The following is a 27055-nucleotide window of genomic DNA, read 5'->3' on the forward strand; positions in this document are numbered from 1 at the left end:
GAATGGAGACACACTTATGTGGATTGCAGGGGGCGGCCTGCTTCAAGGGGAGGCCTGGCTGGAGACACGGGGTCTGAGGAGGCCATGTGACCGATGGCCCCTTGGCGTGGGACACCTTTTGAAGTGTACATGTAGTTTGGCCTTTTTGCGCCCCTGTCAGCCCCCCACGCCAGCGCTCATCCACTGGCGCGAACCGCCTTTATATCAATATATAGTATATCGCCTTTATATCAATGATAGTATATCGTTGCTTATCAATAACAAATGCCACATACCGGAGATTCTTGTGAGCACAGACCCACACTTCAACCGGTGTATTATAGTGGTCAAGACCCTAAGGCCTGTATAATCCAATGGTAATTGTTAGTATAGATATATGTGTGACTTTTATAGAGACATAACCTACTAAAAGACTTTGAACAAGTGTTATTTAGTGCATGCATTATCGAGAATATGTTATATTAGCTTAGATAGATAGTGACCACCCTGCTTCACAGCGACCAGACCTTCACCCATTCGGAGCACAGATGTCTGACCTCCATCCTTGAATGGAGACACACTTGATTAATTTAAAAAATCGAAACAAACGTTGTTAAAATATATGTGGTGTTTTATTTTGTATCTTATTTTCATGACACAAAAATACAAGACTTTAAAGATTATACAGGTCAGGCTGCAGCACAGCGAGAGAAAATCCCTTGTACTGACCGCTGTCACTCGGGAACGTTTCTCTAATGGCACGAACGGCACAGGCGGGTATCACTCTTCGAACGCGGTGTCCAAGCCTCCCGTGGAGCCACCATGTAAAGGAACGATAAGCCACCAGCCTGTACCACCTGTGAAAAGGAATGAAACAAACTGTTTTTAAATGACCAAGATAAGTTTAATAAACGTTTGTTGTCAATGACAATTCTTGTAACTAATGGCATTCTGCACGGACAAATGCTATCTAGACAATGCACACTATTGAACGACTTACATGCGTTACAATGATATGTAGATGTAATTTTGGATATAGTAGAAGAACATGAAATACGAGTGGCATGACAAGCAGAGTATACTTACTCTTTACTCGGATTACGAGGACGAACAGTTGTGCGAAGTTCGTGCATAAGCACCATCATTATTCTCAACACGGCCCGTGTGAGGCAGGCTGCCCTGAAGTCTGGCAGCTCGGTGATGCATTGCGGTCGTGGCTCGCCTTCCGAAATGTAGGCCAGGCATCCCGAGTTTTCTCGGCAGCAGCAGTTCTCGTCCTCAGTTGGCATTAGCTCGCACCGATTGCATGTGCACCAGGTGGAGACGCCGTCCATTCGACTAGGCCCAGGCTCTTCATCTGTTGATTCGTCCTGCCAACTGCCGTCCGAATCCCCATCGTTTTCGCGTGCTTCCCTTTCCAGTAGTTCCTCCTCGGTATACTCGGGCTCGTACATGTAGGGCATTATTGTAGCCATTGTGTGGTAAACAGAGTAAAATAATTTTCCGAGATGGTACAGGTGTTCACACGGGCTACAAGTGGCGAAGGTAGCTGACCAGAGCACTGAAACGAGTCACAGAATACACAAAGTAACACAGAGAGAGGAATGGAATCGAAAATCTGCTGCTGTGTGTTGTGAAACGGTGTGTTTATACTTATTGAGGAAAGAGGCGTCCTGCCATTTCCATGGCGACACGTCATTAGCTGAAGCGCAGCGAATGTTGACACGAGACGTGCTTTGGCGTTGGGAAATGGGCGGTACGAGTCTGCTGATGACAGGCTCAGGGGCGGGGGAATTGATTTAGTGCCGCAAAAGCAGGTCAGCCAGGGCGATGGGGGGAAAAGATAGGATTATCAGAAAATGGTGGCTCCCTGGTGCTTGTTTTCACGTGCCTTTAATGGACGAAAACTCGGGTAAGGTCCATAGGAAAGTTTTCTAAAATCGAGCCACTTAGGCTTAAAAAAACATGGCCGAACCGTAGGGACAATAAAACATTTTACTAGACCATGCCTTTAAGCATAATACTCGCCTCCGAGTCCTTAATAGAATCAAGACTTCCTGCGCTGTGCGCTTGGGCAATCTTCATTGTTCACTTGTTTATTACTGAACACCATGCAAAGGCCTGAACTTGAAAGTAGAGTTCAATTGAACAAAACCTTGTATTGCTCTGGTGACATCACTCGAATAAAGATTATTTTTTAAAAACCTTTAGCCATCACCACGTTTTCACTCAGCAAACCAAAATAGTAAAACCCCCAATATCTACAAACACTATTTTTTGACAAATAAATCCTACATCTAAAGATTATTTCCAATTAACTTGGAATGTTTTTTTTTAAAAAAAGAAACAGTACAGAAATGTTTGTTCAATTTGATCTCGGAAAAAAGATATCCATAGAAATAACCTAATACAAAAAAACCGAGGAAGAAATTATCACATTTTTTTACCGATTCTTTTCGAAATGTTGTTACTTTTAAATTAAACTATAGGTGTCAGGTGGGGTTAGGGTTGTAGTTAAGAATGGGGGTGAGTGGGAGAGTGCGGGGGGTTTCCCCCGGATTATTAACAAAAAAGTGCAAAAAGTTAAAAAAAATAGTTTTTAGGTCAAAGAAATTCGATAATTTCTCCATTTGTTTTTTTTCTTAGTTTTTTCATGGACATCGCAGAAACAATACATGTCTCGTGTACATTCTTACAAGCATGCCTTGTAAAAGCAGACGACTTTATAAACCATCACAGTCAAACAATATTCAAAAGTTACAAGTTTAAGAGACTATTCCAAGAAATTATCATTCTCATACATTTTTTTTAGAACAATACAGAATTAATTCCTATGCCTAATGGTAAGCAAGCAACAGCCAAAACCCTGTTCATGCTTTTTGAGGCTCCAATAAAACAAAAACATATCGATCAGTCTCTTCCCATCCAACAAATCATCTCCAATCTCATCCTCAAAGATTTTCCCATTGCACTGGGGTAATGTTTCTTAACTTTTTGCAAGGAAGACAAACACCTCCATTTCAATATTTACCTAAGACTCACTCACCAAATGTGTTGATCCCTCAATACCATATATTTTCCATGCTTTTAGTAACCACTCTATTTGAAGGGAGAAATGCTCTTGTCCACACGATTGCTAGACATTCCCTTGCTGCAAGTAACAGGTTATGAGTTTTGCGGAAAGGAAATTGATCATTCCTCTTTCCTGGGAGGCCCCAACAAAATCGATACATTATCTCAATCCCTCTGCATCCCTTGAATGTCCCTAATCCAGGAAACACCTCCTTCTGAAATGCATGTGCTCCCACACACCCACACCATGCATGTCAATAACACCCAATATCCCTGCATCGTCTCCGTCACAAGGGACGGCCATTACAAGGACAGCATTGTTTAAGATGCATAGCTGGTTATATTGACTTCATTTGTAATAGTTCTATACTATAGCTATCACCCCCGAGTAGGGTGGGTGGCGTACATGGCCGGGAACGGCCTCCAGCCCGAACCTAGCAGGTCCGAGCAAAGCGAGGGCCTTGGCAAGGGATTAGGGTTGTTACCGCCAATTAGTACCCAGCACTGTGCATCCACGGGAAACACTAAACGTGGATTGGCTCGTTTCCGAGCCATACCACAGTGTAATCCCGTGGACGCACGAACGTCGTTTGCGTGCCGGTTAACCTCTTTTTTAATTTTATTTTCAAGGCAACCTTGGAAAGGGAGAAGGGACCACACGTAGCCCATTCTCCCTTTTCCAGGGTGCCCTTTTTTTTTTTTTCATTCATTAGTACAGAGCAACTTGGCCCAAAATGGCGCCCTGTTGCTCCGTACTAATGAAGCAGTACGCGCGTTCTAGTGTTACTAGTACCAACGCGTACTGCAACGAAACCTTTTCAAATGGGAAAAGAAATGCCGATTGAAAAGGTTTCGTCAGCCATTAGTGTTCCGGGTCTGCAAACTCTGGAAAACTAGTATCCTGAGCCTGCAAACCCCAGAATACTAATGGCAATAACTGCCTCGCCGCCGGGCCATTACCACCTTATGGTAACCCACTGCAACTTCAGTATGCACCCCCGACAAGTGGGTGATTGCAGTTCACACCCCGGGCTCTGTCCGGGGTGAGAATAGTTTTTTTCCCACCCATGGGAGGCAGGTTCCAAGCGTTTTGCGCGAGCCCAATCTCCCTTGAAAAATTAAAAAAACAAGATGGCCCTTGTCTTAGAAAATGTAGTCAATTTTTTTAAATATGTCGGGCGCTGAGGACAGGAGGGAGCACCGTGACCGGAGCACAAAGCTCCAGTCCAGCAGGCAAGTGGGGATGTCTTGAGGGAGGGGGAATGGGGAGGCAACAGGGAGATCAAGATGGTGGTACCCGGGGAAGGGCCTCAGGTGGCAGGAGAAAAGCAGGTGGTACACAGTGTATTCCAGTCAGTGTTTCCAGCCACCTGATTGGCTGAGCGACCTTCCCCGGATGGGAATGGTATTTAACACATTCATTTGTAAACATTCCAAATCTGGCAGATAGGAAAACTAAGTGTGATAAGGTAAAGAGATTTGTTGAGGCTGTCAAAATGGGAGAATCAGGATTACCACCACGGTCTCCTGAGAACAGTCACCAAAATACCACTAAACCACATCTTTTCTCCAGAACTTGCTATCTTATTTGGAAAACAAGGTAATTCCTTCAAATGCTATAGCCCTGAAAGGCTGGTAGGGAAGAGGTAGAGCAGTCACATGCTTGCCAGACAAGTCACAGAACATGCTCCAGCCCAATTGGCTCCATGATCCAGACAGCCGATGTGCAAATAGCGAGTGTCAGTGAAACTAAGTTGAACACTTGCGAGCGCCTCTGCGACTTTGTTTTTTATACAATTTACTTGGGTCTTATATATTGACTAGTGCATCATGCAGTGTAAAATTAAGAAAAGACTGAGAACATGGGCTGTCATTATACACCACATGGCAGCAAAATGGTTAATCAATACCTGCTGATTTTAGAGCATTTGGTCAATTTAGTTATTATACATATGTTTCCCTAAGGGCACTTGTCAGCTGGCTTGGCAAAACTGCCCCTCCCTTTTTATAGGAGTGGGTTTATTTAAACTATAGAGCGAAGAATACACTCCAAGGGTCCGCTTAAGCACACCTCAAGCCCATTATACAACCACACAATAGTTATTTCTAGGACCATACAGCCTCAGGCCTAGATATTGCTGCACACCTTAGAGCTATATTTTACTACAAGTTACACATTAACTGTAGGTGCTTTCAGACTGCTTTACAAGCAATTACAGACTAAAGACACATTGCCATACTACCACAAATACTGTCCTTACCCCTTATTAAACTGCTGTATGTCATATAACTTAGCAGTTTCTGTTTGTTTACTCGGTCTCTACCTTTACTTCTATGTCTTTCTCTCCCTCTCCTCTATTTTTTACTACTAACTGACTATCGTCTGGACGCACCCTGGCGAGGTCACAATACCTGATCCTGAGACAAGGCTAGCTGCCATAAGACCACTATGGTGGAGATGGGTGCATCATGAACATATCTTAACGTAGCATAGCATATATAGTTCTTTCGCGAAACAAGGACTCTAGTTAGAATAGTATGGCTACTTTTTTACTGGAGGCTAAAACGCCTGCCTGGTCTTAAAAACGCTAGCAAAATAGTCTAGTGAGCCCAAACTATGGATGGGTTACTCCATGTGCATATGGTTTCTGCCATAACCAACATCCAGCCTCCATTCCTGGATGAACTTTGACTACTTGCTATATCTCAAAGTGCTGAGCTGTTTTAGTGAAAGGTGGGCTAAGGTATAGCAGGTAAGCATTAGTGAAGGGGAGCAGCCCCAACCAGAAGTGAAAGCTATATATACCCCTCTACACCCCACACCTTAGGGTGCTTCAGGGACTGTTGCACAGTAGTTTCCAGCTCTGAGCACCAGATACATTAGAAATATGGAAATGCCTGTAGACTAGGATTACAGTGTTTCCCTATTTATATATTACTTTTCCCATAGGTTAACTCAAGCAGTGAGGACTATCAGGAAGTATTCCCTTTGCACCAAGATTTAGAAGTGGCAAGAACTTACCCAGAGTCAGGAGTGTTGCCTTCACACGTAATTCAATTTTATACTCCATGCCAGCCTGAAAAAAACGACAAAAGAAATTGCTCCGAGATGAGTGAACTGCAAAACAGTTGAGAAGGCAGCATGAGTTTTTGAAAGAAGGGAAGGCTGGAAGCAAGAAAGGAAATACAGGCACGTTAGTTGTCCCCGGATATGGCATGTTGTGAATATCTTAATAATAACGATAATGGAAAAAAAGTTTGGAAAGTCTCAAGATATATACTAAATAGAGCATTTCGGGTGCCCAATAGGGCACTATGATCATGTACTGATACTTTTCAGGTGGACGTTCTGAACATCTCATTATACTAAAGAGGACAGTAAGGGTGTCCAGTGATATTGACAATAGCAGGTCTTGTAAGCCTTTAGCTGTATCATGACAGTGAGGATGGCACTCCATGCATCCCCTGTGACAGAGGCAGGTTTAATTGTTGTTTCATGGTACTGTAGCACTGTAGACATTCCCTAATAGTGAGCAAGTAATTAAGGAATCCCAGGATTGTGAGGAGGGAGAGCTGGGCATTCTAAGATAGTGCATACTCTTATCATGATACAGTCTTGTGGTGTGTCTTCTAGAGGCTCTGAGTTTGTATTGCCTTTCTGGCCCCTGAACACCAATGCATATCTAAAACATGGTTGAGTCCTAATCACAGCTTTCGGTGGCCTGTACTGCAACTCTGCAGACTGGGGGTTGGTATTACCCATAGCAACTACTGCAACTACTGCATTCTTCTAATTTCAGAAAGCATTTACTGGAGCTTTCACCTTTTCAGATGAATGTTCCTTCTATGTGTATCAGTCTGCAGTTTAGCAAGCACCCACTGCCTCCAATCTATACGGCTCTAAAGAATCTATGGCACATCAATTGTATCCTGTTGACAAGGCCATGTTAAATGTGGGTAAAGCAGTCCTGGTCTATTGAAGAGGGAAGTTTTCTCTTATGAGACATTCATAGCTGAGTGTAAAAGCCGCTACAATAATTTTCAAAATCTGCCAAACTGTGGGAGCAGCTGCTACTCTCATTGTGCCAAGGTGGTCTCAACCCTGGGAGCTCACCATGCCTTGGAGATGGGCCGTGCCTTACTCAAAGATCCACCTAAGCGCAGCAGTCTTTCTATGCCCTTCTGGACAAATGTGGCTTATATCTGGTTGGAGATGAGGGCTTGTTAAGTGTTGTGCCATGATGTCCTGAGAGTCCCTGGTCCTGGAAAGTGTGTTATGGAAATCTGATTTAGTAAGCTATGACCACCTTAAAGCAGGGGTTATCAGGACAGGAGGGCCTGGAGGGAACAGGGGCTGGCGCAACAGAGAATAATAAGTGGAAGATGACTGAGAAGGAGCAAGCACTGTCAGGACAGCATACGCTAATTAGGTGGGAATAGGGGTGGTCAGATACTGACTGAACAGTACATATTAAATAGGTGGGAAGAGTGTGGTCCACAGACTGATGGGGCACTGCATGCTAATTGGGAAATATGAAGGAGTGGCTTCTTTAATAGTGAATGTTCAGGTGGAGCCCAACGGGGACAGCGGCTGTTGGGACAGTGAATTTCAATTAGACGGAGCAAGGGGCTAGGTGTTGCCGGTAGCCCAGTACAGTAAATGTTAATATATGCAGTTAGTAAAAGTAATCTAATTTGTATGTGGTGAATAAGGTGAGGTTCGGACACTGGGTATGGGTTAGCACATTGATTAATTAGGGTAGCAGACAATATTCTACCACCTCTTGTGAGCCCAGCAAGCAACTGGTATTTTGCATAGCCGGTTCATGGTGGTTTCCGCTCAGGAGCTCACACCACCTCTCTCATTCTGTGCCTTTCTATTAGGGCCACCTGAGTGCCTGGTTTTTCATCACATTGCTGGATCATATACAGTGAATTCCTAGTGGAGTGTGGCTGAAGTCAGGCCCTGGGAGAAACCTTGTTCTTCTTGGATGAAAGTCCTTCATGTCCTTGTGCTGGCAAGTGGCGAAAGGGCATGATGTGGAGTCCTGCAGTAACCTGTGGTTTTATACAATTTTGCTTCCCTATTGCACGCTGCTTCCTGGCTAGCATAGATGATAAAAACTGAGATAGTTTCCTTGCAACGGCACCCCCTCCCTCCTGTGTACCTTTGTGCTTATTCTCATTTCCTGATGTTGTTCTTTCACCTTGTTCCCCTTTTCCCTTGTGGTCCTCCCCCTGTGCCCCTTTTGTGCAATTTCTTGTCAGTGGCCATGGCTTCTGTGTCCATTTATTTCTGCATTGCTTAGCTCTCTCCCTTGTGCTACTTCTCTTTGTGTCCTGTGATGAAGTCACAGTGTGGAAGCTAGTGGTTGGAACAGGGGTGTCTCTTGAGGCCAGGGAACATTAGCAATTACAATAGCGAAAGCCCCAGAGGAGATGTTTGGTGGATTCCCCATGCTTGCGAGTCCACCGCTAGCCTTGCATGTATAGCGAGACCTGCTATCCCGAAAACTCCTTGGCGGCCTAGGAAGAAGTCCCCTCAGGGGAACTATAGGGAGATCTCAAAGAAGGACCAAATGACTCATGGAGCTGCCACAGCAGGCATGTGCGAACCACACAGAACAGATGGGAAAGCCTGATTTTATGAAAGACCAAGGTTTGCAAGGGATGCATGCACAACAGACAGCTGGCTTGCTCGCCACACACACGCACGCAAAGTTCAGTGCCTGATTTTGTACAGGGGTAAAAGCATAGCAGACCAGAAGGAGGTTTGGGAGACAGGAGAATGGAGAGTGAGACGGAAATGAAGGAAACAAGAGAAGAGAGATGGAAGCGCAGGGATGGAGAAATTAGTATAGGAGAGTTACTTACCAACTGGTAACGTTCTGTCGACTGGATGTTCCTCCAACATATTCCACATCTTTGACATGTGATGCCCACAGCTGTGTACTTCGGAAATTGTTTCGGCAGAGGGTGTCCCGAGTCGATGTCCCTCGAAGGCCCCCGTCGAGGGCAATGTCATTGGATGTTATAACTAGGACGCACGGCGCCCGTAGCCTCAGTTTATGTTTTTTCCTCCATAACGTGTGACATGCTCATACACAATGCCAGCTTGACTGCACGTAGCCTTGAGGGAACGTAAGCTGCAATAGCATAGGAAATTCTCCAGAGGGAAAGGCTGGGAGGGTGATGTGGAATACGTTGGAGGAACATCCTGTCGAAAGAACATTACCAGTTGGTAAGTAACTTGTGCTTCGAATGGATTGTGTCCTCCAACGTATTCCACATCTTTGACAGGACTCCCAAAGCAGTACCAGAAAATGGAGGAGGGAAAAGAATGTAGAATACCCAATCAGATGGCAGAATAAAGAACCGCTTTGCCAAAGGCCATATCTTGGCCATGGAGTGTATCCAGGGAGTAATGTTTGACAAAGGTGTGGATAGAAGCCCATGTAGCTGCGTCACAAATACTCCAAATAGGAACTCCACACTGCAGGGCTGTGGAAGTAGCCACGCCCCTAGTGGAATGCGCTTGCAACCCTTCAGGAATCCTTACTCGCCAATCTATAACATTCAGTAATGGTGAGGCTAATCCACCTACACAAGGTCTGTTTGGTAACAGCCTGGCACAATCGGTGTCCAGCATACCCCGCAAACAGTTGATCGTCCACTCTAAGCCTGGACATCCTAGAAATATAAAAGCTCAGAGCTCTCCTAGGGTCCAACCTATCGAGTCGCTCCTCTTCCTTACAAGGATGAGGAGGAGGAGGAGGAGGAAGATAGAAAGAATGAAGCACCACTTTCTGTCTTAAATGAAACTCAGACACTGCCTTAGGTAGAAAGGAAAGACGTACCCTCAGTACAACCCTATCCTTGTGGAAAACAGTAAAGGGCGGCTTAGATGAAAGTGCATGCAATTCACTCACTCTGCAAGCGGATGTAACCACAACCAAGAACACCGTCTCGAAAGACAACAGTCTCAAAGGACAAGAGTGCAAAGGTTCAAATGGAGCACCCATTAGGCATTTCAAGACAAAATTCAGATCCCAAACCGGCACCTGAAACGTAAACGGCGGGAACACATTAGTGAGCCCTTTAAGAAATTGGGAAATCAAAGGAATCTTAAAATAAGAACATTCTTCAGACGAGCGCTTGAAGATAGATAGCGCCGCCAGGTAACCTTTAATGGTACCGACTTGAAGGCCCCTGTGGGCCAAAGAAAGCAAAAAAGATAGAACCATGGGAATGGAACACTGAAAAGGATCAACAGTGTGTCCTCTGCATAAGTCACAAACTTAGGCCAACGACAACGGTACAGGGATTTGGTTGCCGGCCGCCTGGCCGAAAGCAACACCTCCATCACGTCATCCATGAGGTCCCAATCCTTATATCTCAACCTTTCAGATACCAAGTGTGAAGGTTGAGCTTCTTGACCTCTGAATGGAGAATCTGACCCCCCCTTGCACGAGAGAAGATCCTCTTGTTAGGGAAGACGGCGTGGAGGGCAGATGGACATTTCTAGAAGGTCCGGGTACCATGCTCCCCTGGCCCAATCCGGAGCAATGAGGATCAGGTGGGCTCTGAACGTTCGCAACCTCCTTAACAGTTGAGGAATGACGGGGACCGGAGGAAACGCGTACAGAAGTGGGAATGACCACTCCACAACAAATGCGTCTCCTAAGGCTCCTCTCAGAGGAAATTCCCTTAAGCATAATCTCTCGCACTTCCGGTTGGCACTGGTCGCAAAGAGATCCACTTGTGGGGTTCCCCAAAGGGCGAAGATCTCCGGAAGGACTTCCTGCCTGCTCAGAGCGTCCGCCGCCGCATTCTCCTCTCCGGCCAGATGAACTGCAGAGTGAAATTCCTTGCTGGATTGCCCAGAAACAGAGCTACAACATTGCCTCTCTGCACAACGGGAGTAACCCTACCCCCCTTTTTTGTTGAGGTAATGCATGGCCACTGTGTTGTCTGTCATGATCAGGGCAATCTTCCCCCGCACAGATGGCAAAAAAGCCTTCATGGCCAGCCTGATGGCCCTCAGCTCTAACAGGTTGATGTGGAGTTTGGACTCCGACGGAGAGAAATGACCCCTGGCAGTCAAATCGTAGGCATGAGCTCCCCATCCTGTGAAGGAAGCGTCCGTCACTACTGTCATCTCCGGCCACGGTTGCCAAAACGGCTTCCCCTTCATCATGTTCCCCTCGTTGGCCCACCACAGAAGATCCTGGGAGACCGATAGAGGAATCTGAACGGAATACAACATTTTGCCTGAGAATTGTGACCACTGCCTCTTGAGGACCCATTGCAGTGATCTCATCCTCAGCCTGGCCTCTGGCACCAGAAAAATGCAGGATGCCATGAGGACGAGCAACCTTAAGAATTCGAGAGCCGGGAGACGCTGGGCATGTTGAAACTTGTCCACCATCTGCACAATGTGATGAGCCCTCACCTTGGGAGGCGAGCACTTCCCCAAGGACGTGTCCAACACAGCCCTGATGTACTGGAGCTGTTGGGAAGGTGTCAGATGCGACTTCTTGAAATTGAGGGAGAAGCCCAGCTTGTGGATGGAGCGGCAGGTGAGAGCGAGATGATCTGCTGCTTGCTCGGGAGAACGTGCACGGATCAGCCAGTCGTCCAGGTAGGGGTAGACGTGAATCCCCCCTTCGCCTGAGATACGCTGCCACCACCACCATTAGCTTGGTGAAGACCCTCGGGCGGAGGTCAAACCGAATGGCAAGACCCGAAACTGAAAGTGCGAGCTGCCAGCCGCAAACCTCAGGTACTTTCTGTGCTTTGGATGAATCGGCACATGAAAGTAAGCATCCTGTAGGCCCAGAGACATCAACCTACCCTGAAGTCGAAGGGCCTGGAGGACCTGAGAAAGAGTGACCATCTTGAACGTGTCCTTCCTGAGAAGTTTGTTCAACCAACGCAAGTCCAAGATGGGTCTCAATCCCCCATCTTTCTTTGGAGTCAAATAATATGGGGCTCCCTTGTTCCTCTCCGCTACAGGCACCAGTTCTATAGCGCCTTTCTCCACCAGGGTCAAGATTTCCTGCACAAGGTACGGATCTGGAAGCTTCAAAGAGAGAGTCCCCAGTGGATTTTCATGAGGCCCCTTTAGGAAGGGAAGGCAGTAGCCGTGGGCTATTGTATCCAGAACCCACGCATCCAAAGTAATAGCTCGCCATTCTTCGAGATGCTGAGACAGTCTACCCCCAACCGGCGAACAATGAAACATGGCCTTATGACTGTTTTGGAGCGGCTGCAGCAGCGCCTGAAGGCAAAGAGGCAGCTGCCTGAGCGGCTTTGGCATCCCTATTTCCCTGACCACCACGGGTACTTTTTCGCTGGCCCCTTTCACTGGCGGCTCCTCTCGTCCTACCAAAAAAGGAGTAGTAATAAAAGGAACCTCCCCTCCACTGCTGTCCCCTAGGACGAAAAGGCAGAGGTTGATGCACAGCTGCGCTCAAAGATTTAGCCGCAGCTTTTGAGGTCTGCAATCTCTCAAGGCTCTCGCTCTTGCTGCCAAACAAATGCGCGCCATCAAAGGGCATGTTCAAAAGACGGGCTTGCATATCCGGAGCAAAACCTGACTTCCGCAAGTGGAGTTGGCTGACTTCTGTGCCATACTCCCCGCAGAAAACACCTTGCGTGCTGAACCATCGAAGTGTTTGTTGTCCCTATCAGGAGGGATGGTAGGGTACGCCACCTGCCTCGGGGTGGCTGTAGCTGCCTGAACCACCAAACTCTCGGGAGTGGGGTGAGATGTAGCTGGGGTTGCTACTGGAAGGGCGGTATTTTTTAGTTAACAATTTGTTAACCACCGGAAGAGATTCCGGTGATTGCCAAGCAGCCGCCACCATTTTCTGCAATGTCAAATGAAAGGGTGACACCAGGTTAGAGGACGGACCTTGATTCAAAATATCAGTTAAGTCATCCTGAACAAAAGCTTCCGGAGGACTAGACCAACCAAGATACTCAGTGACCTTAACCATCAGTCTCCTGTAGGATGACTCTGCATGAGCCCAAGGCTATGGTCTGCCAAACTCCACCCCAGGAGAAGTGTCCAAACCACTGGCATCATGTTGAGATTGACGCAGCTCTTCCAAATGACTGTCCCTGGAAAAGACAGGAGCCATATAAGGCTCAATAGGGTCAAATTCCAAATCTGACCTCTCCTCATCCTGATAGATATCATCCAGAGGGAGAAAAAACTGCCTCGGGACAGAACAGGCCTCACAGACTTGGAGGTAGCCTTCCTTGGAGGATCCACAGTACCAGGGACCTCCATCGGCAAATTCCGACCAAAAGGCCCCGAAGGCGTTGACGGGCTAATGTGCTAGGGAAAGCTTTGACATCCGTATCTGACGGACACGGTGCCCAAGGAGTCGATGCCGACCCTGAGCCCTTACCAGACTTCTGTGGTCTCGCCGAGGACGAGGACCGAGATCTGGACGCATGTCTCTTGCGATCAACCTGAACCTTGTCCGAACGGGACCTCGAAGGTTCCCGATGAGAATCGTGCAGAGAACCCGAGCCCTAAGGTGCTTTAGCCACGGATCAAGACTGTTCCCTGCCGGCTTCTTTCGAAGGCGCGGATGGAACTGTGCCCTGGGATTAGAAAATCGCCAGCATCTGCTCCCTGAAGGCTGCCCATTCCTTCGGAGTCGAGGACTTCGTAGGACAAGTCACTTTCCTTGCGGCATCATCCTCCGAGGAGGACGGTGAAGGCGACCGGTGACGGCGCTTCCGGGAATGCCGAGACGAGGAGGACGAATGGCGGCAACCACTCCGGGACCGAGATCCCTGGGATTCCTTCCGACGAGGAGAGTCGCCCCTCGAATCGTCGGTGGACATCCCCCTAGCAGCTTTACGAGACTTACTGGGTTTGGAACCCCTACCTACCTGTAACTTCCCCTTACACTCCCGCAAGGCCTTAGCAGTCAGCGACTGACATTTGTAACAGTCGTCGGTGTCATGACTCTCGCCAAGACACCACAAACAAATGCGATGCGGGTGGGTTATCGACATCTTAAACTTGCAGTCCCGGAAAGTCTTGAAGCCAGACCGTGGAGTCGGAGGGGTCGAAGAAGAAGACATATTCATAATGAATACATGAGGCGCGCTGAGTCTCCGAAGCAAACACGTTTGCGGAAAAAACTGAACTGAGGCTACGGGTGCCGTGTGTTCTATTTATAACATCCAGTGACGTTGCCCTCGACGGAGGCCTTCGAGGGACATCGACCCGACACAACCGATGCAGGCCGCCCTCTGCCGAAAGAAATTCCGAAGTACACAGCTGTGGACATTATATGTCAAAGATGTGGAATACGTTGGAGGACACAATCCATTCGAAAAAGGCAGAGGGGCATGAGTGAGAGACAAGAGCATAGCAGATGGAGGAAGAAGAGAGTGAGGAGAGTGGAGGTGGGAGACAAAGTGGGGTAGAAGAGGTAAATGAGATAGAAAGAGGACTGGAGGAAGCAAAGGAGAGAGAGAGAGGGAAGAGCAGAGGGAGCGGAAAGAAGAAAGAGAGGCAGGGGAGGAAGAGAGGAGAGAGATGGCCGGAGTGGGCAGGCGGAGAAAGTGGCAGAGGAGGCAAATGAAACAAAGAAGAACTGAGGAAGTGGGAGATACACAGGTGAAAAAAGAGAAGTGAAAGAAAAGAGTGGATGACAGGGAGGAAGAAAAAATTATTGCAGCATAAAGGGTGGGAGGGAGAAAGCATTGCAGATCCGTCTCGAGGGAACGAAGAGTGAGACAAGGAGAGGGGAGAAAAGGAAGGAGGATTAGAAAGAGGAGAGCGCAGGACAAAAAGGCAAGTGGCGAATCAGGAGGGGAAAAGACAGAGGCCCTCATTACGACCCTGGCGGAAAGCAACCGACCGGACCGCCATAGCGTAAATAGCGTTTCCGCCATTGCACGACGGAGCAAAGTGCGGCTCATTCCGACCCATCGGGCACGAGCACCACGCCATGGCGGAAGTGCAAAGTCCACGATGGCGGAAATGACCCCAAAACGGCCCACACCGCTGCCGTACGGCGCCCTAGGTGCAATTCCGCCACCCATCTTAGCGGTCACCGCAATGAGCGGCAATCGGAAAGTACGGTGACCGTAAATATACGGAAACAGAAGTAAAAACATGGTCCCGGAACGGGAAACATCACGCCGTACACCTATAAAAACACTATTACCACACAACCATTAAAAATACTACCCTGAGACACATCCCAACCCGTCATCCACCCTAGTGAAACCAAGAAAAATGGGAAAAGTAGCGAAGAAAGCGTGCGACCGCAAGCGGCAGGTCCACTTCTCCCGTGAGGAACTCACCGTGCTCACAGAGACCCTCCAGGAGAATGCTGCCGTCGTCTTCTCCACGCAAATGACCAGGACGGCACTTGCGAACAAGAAGGCCATATGGGCCCTGGTGGCACAGCGGGTAAGTGCGGTGGGGACCGCACCCCGCAACCCACAGCAATGCAGAAAGCGATGGGACGACCTGCGGATACGCGTCCGTAGCATACTTTCTGCCAACCGCAACATTGCCACAGCTACCGGGGGAGGATCGGAATCACCCATCAAGTTGACCCCCTGGGAAGAAATCTGTGCCTCCACCATTGGAATGGAGAGTATAGAGGGAGTCGGAGGGATGGAGAAAGGAGTGCAGACATCCGAAGAATCAGGTAGGTGTCCCAAATAAAACAATGCTAAAACCACAATGTCCAATCATGTGAAGTACCACGTGTCCACATAGTGCAACAGTAACACATGTCCAGGAGAACGTCCACATACATAGGCCTGATAGCACACTTTAAAACTCACATTAAATACATAAATAATTAAAAATCCTAAAAACACCCTCTACACGTGCAGCAGGCACACCCTAACTGCAGGCTGCAAAACAACTGCACCCTCACTCCACACAAAAAAGAAACCACCTCCAAGGCCCCAACCCAAATCACCCTCAGGTACCACCCCAATGCATGTGATACATTGCCATTCCAATTTCCACAGACCCATTTATAACGCTCGCCCTCCTTTACTCCACCACAGGGTCCGATTCAAACAACGAGCTCCAGGACACCCCTACCAGCACACCTGCAAAGAGGGCCAAGTCCAACGGCCAAAGACCCTCCACCTCAGCTGCACGCATCAAGACACGGCAGCAGCACAAATCAAGTGGCAGCACACAGGAGGGGACTTCAACAGGCACCCCAGCAGCCAGCATGCCCACAACAGCACCACCACAGGTCCCCCCAATGGATGCCACAGTAGGCACTGCTTCTGGTGGCAGCAGCACCATAGGTGACACTGCATTAATGGCAGCATGCTCCGACACAGAAAACGGGGATGTCGAAGTTAGATCCATCCATGACCTGTCTCAATCCCCCTGTCTGTTCCATCCCGTACACCATGAGGATACCACGCAGGGGCACCCACAAGACGACGACTGGCCATCCCCCACAAGCCCTGTGGCAAGGCAACATGAGGTGACCAGCCCCTCTGTGACACCACCGCAAATGGCCATGGCCCAGCAGAGGCAACAGTCCCTCGACCAGGTAATCGTGCAACAGCAGCAACTGGCCACGCTCCTCAAGGACCATGCCGATGAATGTGGGGGCACAGAGACACTAAGGGCACAAATGGAGAGTAGCACCGAGAGCCTGAGAGTAGAAATGGAGAGAAGCACCGAGAGCCTGAGAGTACAAATGGAGAGAAGCACCGAGAGCCTGAGGGGGGAACTGCATGCGACGTCCAAAGACGTATGTGCCGAACTTGCCCCTGTGCGCCGTGTGCTCACTGAGCTCTCACAAACCCTCAGGGACATGCATGGACGTGAGCAGGCAGAGACATCATCCGTTGCAAGTTCCGTCCAGGGCAGCCCCCAACGTAGATCTGGGAGGAACCTGCGCTCCACAGGCAGGGGTGCCCCTGATACCCGGAGAGGGGGCTTGCAATAGCGACTGCCCACTGACAATGAGCATCTTTGGACACTGGTGTTCGGGGGGGAGGTAGGAGGGTGGAGGGGGTGTGTTGGGCTCACTTGGGTGGCGGGTCGATAGGGTGTGTAACATGATATCACATATGCCATAAACAATGCACGATCATCCAATGAGATGTGTGGACATTGATCTTTGTGTACGAGGCCATTATAGGCGTACAGTCCATATTGTGCATGTTCCAGACACACACAGTGCCACAAGTCCCGTGTCCATGTATCAGCCACCAGGCGTGAGTGCTAGAAGCATGCATCTATGATATGCTGACGAATGTCACGGCCCTCCTGTGCCTCGCAGACTCCTTGAGGTGCTGCCACATCCCCACCCTCATCATGACCATCTTCAGGTGCTTGCAGTTCTGCGTCAGGGGGCATGGGCACATTTCTACGTACGCACATGTTGTGTAGCATGACACATGCCATGACCATCTTTGCAACCTTCTCATGGCGGTACAGGAGTGCCCCGCCAGACCTGCTGAGGCAGCGGAAACGAGTCAACCCTCATGCAACACTGTACCGAGGTTCACCGACGGGCGGGGCGTCCCATTTGTGAGTGAAGGCAGTTGCCATTTTCACACACAGCCGCACTAGATGGATTAATTTGTGATTTCAAGCGGCCACAGATGCCTTTTCGACGTGATGTTGCAAATGAGGAATTCGAAGGACGGCACTTTCGGTTTTCAGCTAGCGGCGAAGAGATGCCCACAGGTCTGACTGCAAATATAACGTTCCATTGTTCAATGTCCTTGGGACAGGGGCCATGGCGAGAATGCAATGATTGATATGAATAGTATGGGATGCGCAATAGCGAAGTGGGCGATAAGGCCGGACGTTCCCAAATACATGTTACTTCACAACACTGGAATTACGGGCTGGAGCACAGTGGATTTTGCAGGCTGCATAACGCACAGACTCAATGGAAATTTCACATGTTTTGTGAGTATGAAAACAGGCGTTTTCATTACGGGATGAGGGAATGATGTATGGATGCATGGACAGATGATTTAATACAGAGTTTGCCATGTACAGGGCTTCTTGGAATCTATCCACCTCCCCTGCGCTATGTGATGCAGGGCTGCCATAGTGGGACCATCGTCTATCTGGCCTTGTTGAACCCTCCCTGTCTCGACGCGCCTTCAGACACTTGTGTCTATGCACGTTACTAATCCCATCTGATGGATTCTGTTTTAACAGACGCATGCACAGAAACACTCGTTTGTAATAGTGTTTTCACCTCAATATATATAGTTATGATTCGCAAGTGGTTTTTGTTTGGTGATGATCCTTTGGAGTGGGCTAGCATGCATATGGCTGTGGATTTGGTGTGATCATTGAAGTGAGTAATTCAAATGAAGTTCTGATGCCCATACTATTCTTTTTCATTTCATTTGGGTGACAGGTATCTCCTCCCCTTTTGCCACTGCCATCTGTATGCCACTCCTGCAGATGGATTTTACTCCCGACACCTGCTGCTTCGTGTTAATCAGTGGAGCACCATTACGATCTTATGGGACGATCGCCAATGGGCCACATGCCCTTAAGCAGTACTAGTGGCTAGGAGCAACATTTCGGCCTTTCAGCTGGACTAGTGCCTCCCTAATGGGACGGCCCTGCGGTTCGAGGCGCTTCCATGTTGCCTTTTCGTACGAGAATGTAGCCCCTGTGTACCATGAGGGAACAGGGCGTCACACAAGAAGTAGCTGGTCATTTATTGCGGATGCAGCCCACAATGGTGAATTATATTTTGGAGTTCATGGCCTAATGGCTGTATGGGCTTGGTGAATTTGTTGTGCATTAAATTTCTATTCTGATATGAACCGTGTAGCATTCTTCTTTGCAAGTGATGTGGCATATTCCTATTTGGGGAGCGATGTATTGTGAGGAGATCTGCATTGGGTTCCAGCTTCGGAGTATAGTTGCGTGGTACTGTGCTGGGCGCGTTTGCCTACGAAGCCCAGTGAAGTCAGGGATAAGGGCTGCCAATATGACTGTTTTAATGATGTCATGCTCAGGGGCGGGGGATTAGCTTTTGTGTAACAGATGCCGGTCAGCCAGGTGGATTGGTGGGATGATGTGATTATCAGAATATGGCTGGTCACAGGTGCCTGTGTTTGCGTGCGTTTCTTGGAGGGAGACTGAGGTCATGTCCATTTGTGTAGCTTCTGTATTCGTGCCATCTGTGACCTGCAGCTCCCATTGGCCCCTCTTGAGATTCATTTGTTCGTTGGCAGGCATGGGTGACTTGTACATTTCACTGGTTGCATTGTGTGACTTCATTGCACCTACGGGGAGTTGTACAATGTGGCCAGGGAGCGGTGTACAGGCACTCAGTAGGGCCGTTTACGGTTGGTTCGCGATGCCGTACTTCTCACCATGGCGGAATGGTACTTTCCGCCGTGCTTGATGGCGTTAGGTGCATGTCCGCGAGGGTCAGAATTCGCGTACCGTTGCGCCATGGTGGTAATTGCGGTTTGGCATGGCGCGCGTGCGCGTACTTGGTGCAGTTAGCGTTCACTACGGTGTCGCTGATGGCATCGTACTTTGCGGTGACGGGTCATGATCGCACCGAGCGCTATTCGATGGCGGTATTGCATTTCCGCCATCGTTTTTCGATTTCCGCCAGGGTCGTAATGAGGGCCAGAGTCCCAAGGCCTTAGATACTGAGTAGAGTGACACAGTGGTGGAGAAGCCACAGGTCAAACCTGGGGGTACATAGGAGCCACCAGTTGAAAAGAAAAGACCCACCACTAAAACAGAGGGTAGGGGGAATCCAGACAACCTAGGTATCCAATGTGGTGAAAGAGTCTTATGCCTGGACACTAAGGCACAAGAGGTTACAATGCCTGGTATTCTTGAAGTCCAGGAGGACAAACACGACAACTTGCAGAGTCTAAAATGAGCCAAGAAATATTATTAAAAAGAAGCACAAAGCATTAAAATCCCCCAGATATTGTGAGTGACTGTTAACCGATGAGTGCGAGGACTTATCTGGGTAGAGAGGGAAGGATGGAGAAGCATGATCCTAAAGGGAGCCACACCACACCACATTGTATACCCTGCACACCCCGTGCCCCATTGTCTCAGTTAAATCTAATACCCTGTGTTTATGTACAGAATAAAAATAAATTTGCTGTATACTTTGGCTCTGAGCTAGCAATAATGATGACCAAGTAGGCCATTTACTGTAGTGGTCAATAGGCAATGGATTATACAAAAATTAATGTAACTGACCACAAGGGGGCGCAGGTGAAATGGCTGCCTAGCACGTCGTCTCCCTTGCCTCGACAAACAAAACGGCAGCAAGAGACGTCCAGGGACTCTAATTTTGTATGGAAAATTTGACAAGTGGTTGCATAAAGATCACAGGCATACATGGAGCGGATAACGTTTGCAAGTTTTGCAGGGTTTTCTGCAAAATCATTGCCTCCCCCACAAGCGGCCTGGCACCTGACTCAGAAATATAACGGAAAGGAGCCTGAGTAGGCGGGTACTCTGGCCCAGAGGCATACGAGGCCTGACGCGTCTGGTGCAGAGGGGCTGCTTCCCGGCTCAGGAACTCGAGTGCTGACCGCTTGCAGCATAAGATACACCTAGTCCTCACATATGACTCTCGGACCCGCTATGCCGGAGGCTGTGGAAAAAAACAAAGGAGCGGCTTCTATCATACCAACACACGGCAGCAGTGCTGTGAATGGGCCTCCGGTGAGATGATACTGCAGCGGACCGTTTCCGAGTCTAATGGCACGAAGCAGCCACCACGGACATATGACTCATCGTCGGAGTGAAAGCCGAGGGGCCACCATTAGAGCCATTGTCTAACAGACGCAGCGGGGCACACCTGAACTTCAAGAAGAACTGAAGAGCTTGGTCCCAGCCCAAGATGGACCAGAGACAAACCGTGTCCCCAGAGGGATACATACAGAGTAAAGTGCCCTATAAATGTCGCAGTAAAGGACCAGCTACATTTGCACCGGTAAGAGCAGCTACCTTGCACTCACAGCCCCTGTGAGATACTACAACACTGGGCCAGCTTTCGGTCCAGTAAGTAAGACTGGGAGGCCCTAATTGAACAGACCCTGAAAAAAGGGGATATAGTTTGGCCCTCCCATTCACCTCGCTTGCCACAGTTCTGAAATCACAGAGTACCCCAGAACCTTAAGGAGAAGCAAGAATTTCTCTCAGGTGTGGGAGACTGTTCAATGCAACATCTACAGCCCACTGCAGGATGGCCACCTCTCTTACATCCGTTAATAAGTTTGGAGACAGACCACAACGGAGGCACCTTAAACATAGCAGAGAGCTCTGAGGAGCAAACCCGCAGTGAAAGCCCCAAATCGTAGATATTTCACCAGATTACAGGCGGAGGTATCACCTGAGTCATATCTGGTGATACCTCTTTTCTATCTGGTGGCCCTTATATGAAAGGGCATCACCGACACAGGCAGGCATCACTCCCAATGGGTGATCTGAGGGGAGGCAGGCGACTACAGGTGGGGGACAACGGGTGTGTAATGATGGGGTTGCGTAGATCTTGAGGGGGAAAGAACAGGGGGACCGCTGGGGAAAATGGCATCATCAGTGTGGAAGGCTAAACGGATGGTGAACATGGAGAGCCACACACAAGAAGGGTGCGGATTGGGAAACCTCAAATTGACCGATTATGTCAACACATGACAAGGGATTTCACTTGGGGACCTTAAACGTGAAAATGGTCCATGGTGATCAGGGAATTTAGGCAATCAGGGTTGGATGTTCTCTCTCTTCCAGAAACTAAGTATAAAATGTGAGAGGTATACAGTCTCAGGTGCAAAGACCATGGGCGGTCACTCTTATGGTCTTCTGGCCCTGCAAGAAAGGAGGGAGTGAGCTTATTGCTCTGAAAATCTTTGGGTTTCGAGATATCTCTGGTGAAAAGGGGCATGGAGGGACGCCCTCTGGCAGCGAAGGGGAGGATCAGCCACATTGACATAACATTTTGCATCATTTATACACTGAATCAACAGCAGCTATTCTTCCGTAAAGAGGTATGGAAGTTCTTAGACAAATGGAAAAGTGGGCTTCTTATTTGCAGAGGGGACTTTAATCTGATAGTAGAGCCAACAAAAGACTGGTTCTCTCTTAGAACCAGGGCAAATCGACCCCCTGCCAGACCAGGAGAGAACCTAGGCAGCCTGTTGCAGGACCACTTTGTCATAAATGCTTGGGGAGCGATCTACCCACACCTTAAGGCCTTCACATTCTACTCCACCCCTCACAAAACGTTTTCACAAATTGATCATATTTTACAAGGTGCAGCAAAAGAACACAATCTCTTAGGGGCAGATATACAAGTGGTAGGTTGGTCTGCCCATGAAATGTGCAAAGTTTTGCTGGGCTTAGTCTCCGGCACTCCCCTCGATAAACGTTGGGTGTGCAATGACACGTTGTTTAGAGACACTGCATTCAAAGACACACTTCAAACCGAGATCAAAGAATACTTTCAGCAGAACGACACAGGAGAAATCGCATTGAGTACAGTGTGCGAGGCAGATAAAGCCACCTTTCACGGCCTCTTGCTTTCGGAAGGGACCACAAAACAAAGCAAGAGACTGTTGCAGGAAGTGGAACTTAAACAATTGATCAAGACTAGGGAAACAGACCTTAAGAACAATAAAAACCAGCTTCAGGAAGTAATAGAGCTGTGATGAGAACTTAAAGACATATGGACAGGGAGAGCCTTAACTAAACTTACATTTCTGAAACAGAAGTTTTACGAGAAAGGTGACAAAGCCCATTCTCTACTGGCTACCCCATAACGGAGACAGAGGGTAGAGAGAACGGTCTACAAAATCCAGGGGGAGCCGGGTCGGACACTGAAACAACAAATAGGCAGGCCATTACTATGCAGAACTGTACAGGATGGAAAATAGGTGCTGCGACCAAACCATTCGAACATACTTGGAAGGTATGCCACTCCCAACACTAACTGCAGAGGAAACAGCAATGATGGACGCCCCAATAGAGGGAAGTCCTTAATGCAATCTCAAAACTAAAAGCGTGCTCTGCCCCAGGACAAGATGGGTTCACTACCACATTTTATCAAAGATGCAGAGAGTTGCTAGCTCCATTTCTGGCAAACTACAAAAAATATCTTTGATGGAAATAGAGCCCCGGAAACGTTTACACAAGAACATATAGTTGTCATTCAGAAAGAGGGGAGCGGTAAGCTAGACTGTGGGGACTATTACCCAATCTCCTTGATAAATGTGGATGCCGAAATGTACTCAAGTATATTAGCAGAGCCATTGAGTGTTGTTTTACCTAAGCTAATACACAATGATCAAGTTGGTTTTGTTAGGGATAACATGGGTCACACAATATTCGATAAACCCTTGGCCTATTGGTTGGAGTCAATAAAACAGATATTACATCCACTCTTGATATCGATAGACACAGAAAAGGCCTTCAACCATGTTGAATGGCCTTATTTGTAGGTAGTTTTGGAAAAAGTGGGCTTGACCTCTAGATGGCTAACAGCAGCTATGGCACTCTATGGAAACAAAAAAGTGATAGTCAACAGAGTACCATCAAAGGCGTTTCACCGAAGTCAAGGCACAAGGCAGGGACGCCCCTTGTCCCCTCTGCTTTTTTCTTTAACTTTAGAGCCACTTGTGGTAGCAATATGTCTGGAAAGTCTACCATAGGGCTTCAGGAGACAAAGTAGGGAGCACAAAACAGCAGATGATATTTTGGCATGTATATTACACCCTAAGGCCTCACTTCCAATACTAATTAAGACCATGTAGGATTATGGGGTGTTGTCAGATTTTAAAATAAAGTTTAATAGGTCAGTAGCCCTGACATTGATGGAGCCCACTCTGAAAATAGACCCATTTCTGCAGAATCAAGGGTTCCAAATAGAAACAGACAGTGTCAAATATTTGGGCACTCGAGGAAGTTTGCAGACTTATATGATGCAATTACCCGATACTATGGAAACAGATCAAGAAAGATCTGCAGAGATGGTCTGGTAATATCATGTGTAGCCCATCCAACGTTGGTAAAAATGAGCGTGCTATGGGATTATTGCTCCTGTTTCAAGCCCTCCCAGTATAGATTATCAGCAAACTCCTTTGTGGAGATAAAAAGAACACTTCTTACCTTCCTGTGGGCCGGGAGATTTCAGCTTTATTACAAAGCAGGACTGACCAGGGCTGACAGGCATGGAAGGAGGGAAAGTTCTGTAGTATAACTGGGTTACACGAAGCCCTACGGTTTGGAACCCTCCAACCCACTGCTATACCTGCACTTAAAGGGCTTTCTTACAGACCACCAATGGAAGGAGAAAGTAAACCGTCCATTGACGTTGTTTGACCAGGTTCTAAACATGCACACTGGATCAAGGGGTCTCATCTCTAAAATATACACCACATTAATAACTAGGGGGCATTTATGAATCCCTCATACACAGGAACAATGGAATAGAGACTTAGGCATACAAGGGGGGACCTGTGGCGGGCTATATATAAAGCGCCTGATCCACTACCAGAGCAGTACAATACAAAATGCACAACAGCAGACGTCTGCTGAGGTGGCAATTGACCCAGCACAAGCCCTCTAAAATGTACCACGGTATGAGTTCCTTCTGATGTAGTAAGACAGGCACTTACTGGCATATTTGGTGGGACTGTCCACTCATTCAGCTGTATTAGGAAGAAGTCTTAGCGTGGGTGAAGGGCATTGACAGGATAGAGAGACCACTGTCCCCGTTTTTAGTATGATTTAGTCTTGACTCCGGAGACGGATATGTGTGTCTAACCAATATGGTGAGAAACCCGTCTCTGGCAGCGAGGGAGAGCCTAACGACTGATTGGACGAGAAGTCACCATCCCACCCAAATAGAATGGGCAAGAAAGTCTCACAAAATCTACAAGATGGAGAGCATAACAGCTATGCTAGCAGAAACACATACCCACACTTATATGGAATAGATACCGTTCCATGAACTTCAATAGAATTATTGTAGCTTCCAATATAACTCTACAACCCCTAAACAAATTATAGCAGCATTCCAAGAGAATTCCCCGCACACATTGTCCATCTAGTAAAGATTGGTGGGTGTGGGGAGGGCAGGGAAGGGTTTAAAAAGGACACTGTTTAGGTCTATTGAATGGTTAGAAATGTTGGATTCGGACTGCGGATTGTCTATTGTTGCAAATCTTTTAAGAATTTTATAGAGGAGCAGCAGCATACCTCTGAAGGAAATCCCGTCCCCCTTCCTCCTGTATGTTGGAAGCCTGAGATTGGGCCATGCTTGACACCAACAGTTGTGACCATACCTCAGAGAATATTCGAATGAAGGGTACCCACAGAGAAAACCCTATCAGATGTATTCCCGAAGAGATGACAATCTGAAGGAGGAACTCCCCGAAGGATTGTGAAAAGAGCGAAAGAGGAGCTAGTGACTTCACAAGAGATGAGCGTGACGTCCTGAGAAGACTGGCTGAAGAGAACGTATGGACCATATAGAAACTGATGACAAATTTAAGAATGCAATATAACTCTACAACCCCTAAACAAATTATAGCAGCATTCCAAGAGGATTCCTCGCACACATTGTCCATCTAGTACAGATTGCTGAGTGGGGGGGAGGGCAGGGAGAGGTTTAAAAAAGACAGTTTAGGTCTATTGAATGGTTAGAAATGTTGGGTTCGGACTGCGGATTGTCTATTGTTACAAATCTTTTAAGAATTGTATAGAGGAGCAGCTGCATGCCTCTGCAAGAAGTCCCGCCCCCTACTTCCTGTATGTTGGAAGCCTGAGATTGTGCCATGCTTGACACCAGCAGTTGTGACCATACCTCAGAGAATATTCGAATTAAGGTACCCACTAAGAAAACCCTATCAGATGTATTCCCGAAGAGACGACAATCTGAGGGAGGAACTCCCCGAAGGATTGTGAAAAGAGCGAAAGAGGAGCTAGTGACATCACAAGAGACAAACGTGACGCCCTGAGAAGACTGGCTGAAGAGAATGTATGGACCATATAGAAACTGATGACAAAGTTAAGAATGCAATATAACTCTACAACCCCTAAACAAATTATAGCAGTATTCCAAGAGGATTCCTCGCACACATTGTCCATCTAGTATAGATTGCTGAGTGGGGGGAGGGCAGGGAGAGGTTTAAAAAGGACAGTTTAGGTCTATTGAATGGTTAGAAATGTTGGGTTCGGACTGCGGATTGTCTATTGTTGCAAATCTTTTAAGAATTCTATAGAGGAGCAGCTGCATGCCTCTGCAAGAAATCCCGCCCCCCTACCTCCTGTATGTCGTAAGCCTGATATTGTGCCATGCTTGACACCAGCATTTGTGACCATATCACAGAGAATATTAGAATTAAGGTACCCACTGAGAAAACCCTATCTGATGTATTCCCGAAGAGACGACAGTCTGAGGCAGGAACTCCCAGAAGGAATGTGAAAAGAGCGAAAGAGAAGCTAGTGACATCATAAGAGATGAACGTGACGCCCTGAGAAGACTGGCTGAAGAGAACGTATGGACCATATAGAAACTGATGACAAAGTTAAGAATCGAGTAAACTACCATATGCGAGAAGAAAATTCCACGTGTGTGACGCACTGCAGAAAATGCAAGCCGTTCAAGAACTGTACAGATGCTGTAACGCAAGTAGACTAAGTGATCATAGAAGCTGGCTATACGTAGTGAATAGACTGCAGGCGGAATCGCCATTGTATAGAAGCTGGACATCAGTGTCATGAATTTAGTAAGCCCGGACCCATGGAGAGGAAATGCTGAGAGCTGTGTCAGAGCAGGAATAAAGCTGAGATCGTGAAAATGAATGGCAAGGCTGTCTGACCTGGTGTTAAAGTTAAAGCAGCCAAGGCCAGTTATCTTTTCTTAAAGGCGGTGACCGTGCAAATCTGAATCATCCCTTGTTAAGGTGCTAAGAAAGAACACCAAGCGTGCCAAGTTTGATTCATTTAAGACATTTAATT

At 47.7% G+C, this 27055-nt stretch overlaps 1 protein-coding gene across 1 annotated transcript in view; it reads right to left on the bottom strand.

Annotated features, from left to right (window-relative positions):
* The window catches only part of COMTD1 (catechol-O-methyltransferase domain containing 1), a 307178-nt gene that overhangs the window by 66318 nt on the left and 213805 nt on the right, over positions 1–27055 (bottom strand). Inside the window, exon 5 of the mRNA XM_069610981.1 lies at positions 6074–6128. Coding sequence (XP_069467082.1) covers positions 6074–6128 — 55 coding nt within the window. The remainder of the gene's footprint in view (positions 1–6073; positions 6129–27055) is intronic.

This window comes from Ambystoma mexicanum, chromosome 8 (genome assembly GCF_040938575.1).
Source record: "Ambystoma mexicanum isolate Mex_15411 chromosome 8, UKY_AmexF1_1, whole genome shotgun sequence".
NCBI lineage: Eukaryota > Metazoa > Chordata > Amphibia > Caudata > Ambystomatidae > Ambystoma > Ambystoma mexicanum.